Source organism: Atta colombica, unplaced genomic scaffold, assembly GCF_001594045.1.
Source record: "Atta colombica isolate Treedump-2 unplaced genomic scaffold, Acol1.0 scaffold277, whole genome shotgun sequence".
In the NCBI taxonomy this organism is placed as follows: Eukaryota; Metazoa; Arthropoda; class Insecta; order Hymenoptera; family Formicidae; genus Atta; species Atta colombica.
This window is the reverse complement of record NW_017259378.1, coordinates 284,697-288,079: the sequence shown is the minus strand read 5'-3', so window position 1 is coordinate 288,079 and position 3,383 is coordinate 284,697. Positions and strand designations below refer to the sequence as shown.

Here is a 3,383-nt window from a genome sequence, read left to right as displayed (position 1 = left end):
ATTATATTGTGATGTTAGCTTAAGCTCTTGCGGACCGAGATCGGAGATTTGTAACTGAGGTTGCTGTAAAATCAATCTTATCGCTAAGGTGAGGGATCACTTTCATAATTTTTTAGGCTACATGAAGTACGCCCAGAAGCCGATGTCGATTGTCCTCGAAAAATAAGAAAAGTAAAAATGTATCCCGCGTAATTGTGTTGAATGGCGAAATGCGATGTTTGGGAACTGTATATTGTGATCAGCAAACAGACTACAATGTAGTTTGTTCGTAATAAAATGAACAAACAGAAATACTTGTGTAATAAAGTAGGTATCCATGAACAAAAAAATGGTCATATTTTTTTGCTAATATCCATTTAATAATAAAAGTTTTCATATATATATCATGATCGAACTATTTTATATATATAAGCTTTATATTTATAAAATCTGCTCGACAACAAAAGAAGTAATTTAGAATTTGTCATATACATGTATATGTTTTTTTATTTAAAATTTATATAATTTACAATATTAAATATATATGCGAATTAAAACTTTCGAGTTAATTACTTTTATTCAATTTCGACATCAACTATAGCATCCTCCACGATCACTTGCTCAGATGTTACAGGTACTTGTATCATTGGCAAGGGATCGGGTGATCGAGTGTAAGTATTACTTGTTGAATGTTCTTTAAAATATTCTCCACCTTTCTCTTCGTATTCCTTGCGACTGACTAAGTATTCAGGAAAATTACCATTCAAACCGAAATCTCTTGCACCATACCAGGCATCTAAACTGGTATTTTTTGCAATATTCACTTGAAAGTTCGATCCAAAAGGTCTCATTTCGCGTAGTTCGCGTTTTAATCTTTCTAATAACCCTGGGAAAGCTGTTGATCCACCGGTAAGAAATACATTGCTCACAAGACGCGTTTGTTCTTCAGAAGTATACTGTTTTAAAACAAATTCAATTGTTTCGGCAATCCCGGCTTCTACAGAACCAACCATAGATGGTTGAAACAACAATTCTGGTGTCCGTAAACGTTCTATGCTTACATGAAGCTGATGAGTTTCTCCAGGAACCATAGGAACGCTAGATCCCGCACTATCAAATTCTGGATCGTGATGACGTAACACATCTTCCAATTCTAATAGTTTCTCCTGTTCTAACTCTGAATCTGAATCGCCGCCTTCCTACAAAAAAATTTTGTAACAAAAGATATCAATTCAATTTTTGTAATTACACATAAATGGAAAATATCCTACTCTATTTATGACTTTGTACACATCCCAGTCTTCGTCTCGCATACCAAAATCGTCATCGCGTTTTTCTTTTTTTGCTAACTGACTAATTATACGCATTCTCTCCTGTGCGGCGGCTGTTCTCCGTTTTGCCATGTCTTGCCTTCGTTGTCTTTTTGCCATGCGTTTGTCTAATATTTCTTGTCTATAAGAAATAAAGGTATAAGAAATAATAATCCGTTAATAGATAAGCATATGTGTGCTGGATATTATCAACATACTAAGAAACTACCTTTTCTTTCTAACTCCAGCAATCCATTCATCAAAATCCTGTTGATCTCTAGGTTGAAGGCTTGACTTGATTTTAGGTTTTTCTTCCATCACAATATTTTCCTCTTGTGAGTTAGCAGCAACGATTTTCTGTCTGGTCCTTTCTACTTTTGCTTGTAGATTATTTATCATTTTTATTAAATCAGCCTCGTTTGCAAGAGAATAGGATTTCAATGCCTGGTCAAATTCATCTATTTCACCTTCTTCTAGAAGATCTTGAACTGCTAGCAATTGATTAAGTTGTTCTTCATCTTCTGCTAACTGCACGTACGAGATGCATAATTAAACGTTATTTAATGTTACAGAGTAATATATAAATAAGAGCATAAAATACCAACTCTTTCTTCTCTCTTTCTTGCATTAATTTCCATTAATCGCCGTGCTAATTCTCGTTTTCTTTCTTTCTGTTGCTCAAGTGTCAAACCGGGAGTAGTAGTAGGTGCAATATATGGTAATTGTACTCTTAAAACATGTGTGTCATAATAATCTACATCTGCCCATTTGGATAATTCTTCTTGATAGCTTAAAGCAATCATCGAATGCTCATGTATCAACTCCTGGAAATTATAAAAGACATTAATCTAATAATCGTTGAAAAAATAGAAAATATAAATTTACATTCATTTACTTTATTCTCTTATTATAATACATGATGTATACCTCTGCTCGACTAAGCGTTATTGCATTGACATGTACTGGATATTTCAATTGAAGGAGTTTATGCATATATGATGTGATGTGATATCCACCAACATTAATTCTTCTTGCATTCATAGCATCTGCTTTCCCATCTAATATTGGTATTATATGAGTTGTATGATAACCTACGCTAACTATTAGACCATCAGGTGGACAATTGTTATGTTGATACGAAAATAAGCAGTCAATTCCATAGGCTACTGATGGTACATTATAACATTCAAATAATAATTCTGCCATTACTGAAATATGTGGATTTATATATAAAAGTTTTTATTGAGAATTAAAAATAAAATAAATTATTACTATTTACTTACAATTACGAGAATAATTGGGATTAAGGAATGCTTCTGTCAATATAATTGGATGATTTACGCTGCCTTCTGTATCTATACCCATGTGTGTGAATATATAATCAAGTATCTGTTCTTGAGCCTCAAAATGTGTCACTACATTTCGATCGAATTGAGTTTTTAATTGAAATCGAACAGCTTCAATGTTTGCTATGTCATTTCCTACTTGCGGTTCCCCATCTTTCTTGCCACGTTCCTTTCTTGGTTTTGCTATGAGATTCTTGAATATCAATTGTGGTTCTTTTTCAGTAGCCCAACCAACTCTACAATTGTAGGACCCTAATCAAACAATACTGTTAATTTATGGTATGTGAACATAATTAGAATAAATATACAATTGCAAATTACCGTTGTCAATAACGAGTGGTGTACACTCAGACTTTACTCGTTCCGGATAAACATGTATTATATCCGGAACAGTCTTTATATCTTTTAATTCAATCAGTTCTATTTCCATTTTATCAGGATAAACAATTAATTAGTATTAACAATATGAAAGAAATCGGAACAAGTCAGTAGCAATGATGCTGTGCTGTATCTTAGAATCTGAACTAATTGAACTTTCGTCGCCTTTAAAATACACGGAGTTAAAATCTTCTGGTAAATAAACAGTTGCGACAGGGTAACATAACCTATCCATAGATCTGTTCGTATTGATTGTACTTTTTGCACTCAGCGTCTTCACTCTCTCTCTCTCTCTCTCTCTCTCTCTCTCTCTCTCTCTCTCTTCAACAGCATATTCAACAGCACTAAATATGTATTTAAGTCTGTTCAC

The 3,383-nt window shown here is 33.4% G+C and overlaps 1 protein-coding gene across 1 annotated transcript; it reads right to left on the bottom strand.

Moving 5' to 3' along the window:
- Positions 1-554: 554 nt before the first annotated feature.
- Positions 555-3,163, bottom strand: LOC108689819 (actin-related protein 5). The gene is made up of 7 exons (XM_018196760.1): positions 2,957-3,163; positions 2,573-2,887; positions 2,217-2,497; positions 1,895-2,113; positions 1,519-1,817; positions 1,251-1,431; positions 555-1,178 (listed from the first exon to the last, which is right to left on the bottom strand). Exons 1-7 carry the CDS (start codon positions 3,063-3,065, stop codon positions 555-557), a joined length of 2,028 nt encoding a protein of 675 aa, XP_018052249.1. The 5' UTR covers positions 3,066-3,163.
- Between the last annotated feature and the right edge of the window lie 220 nt (positions 3,164-3,383).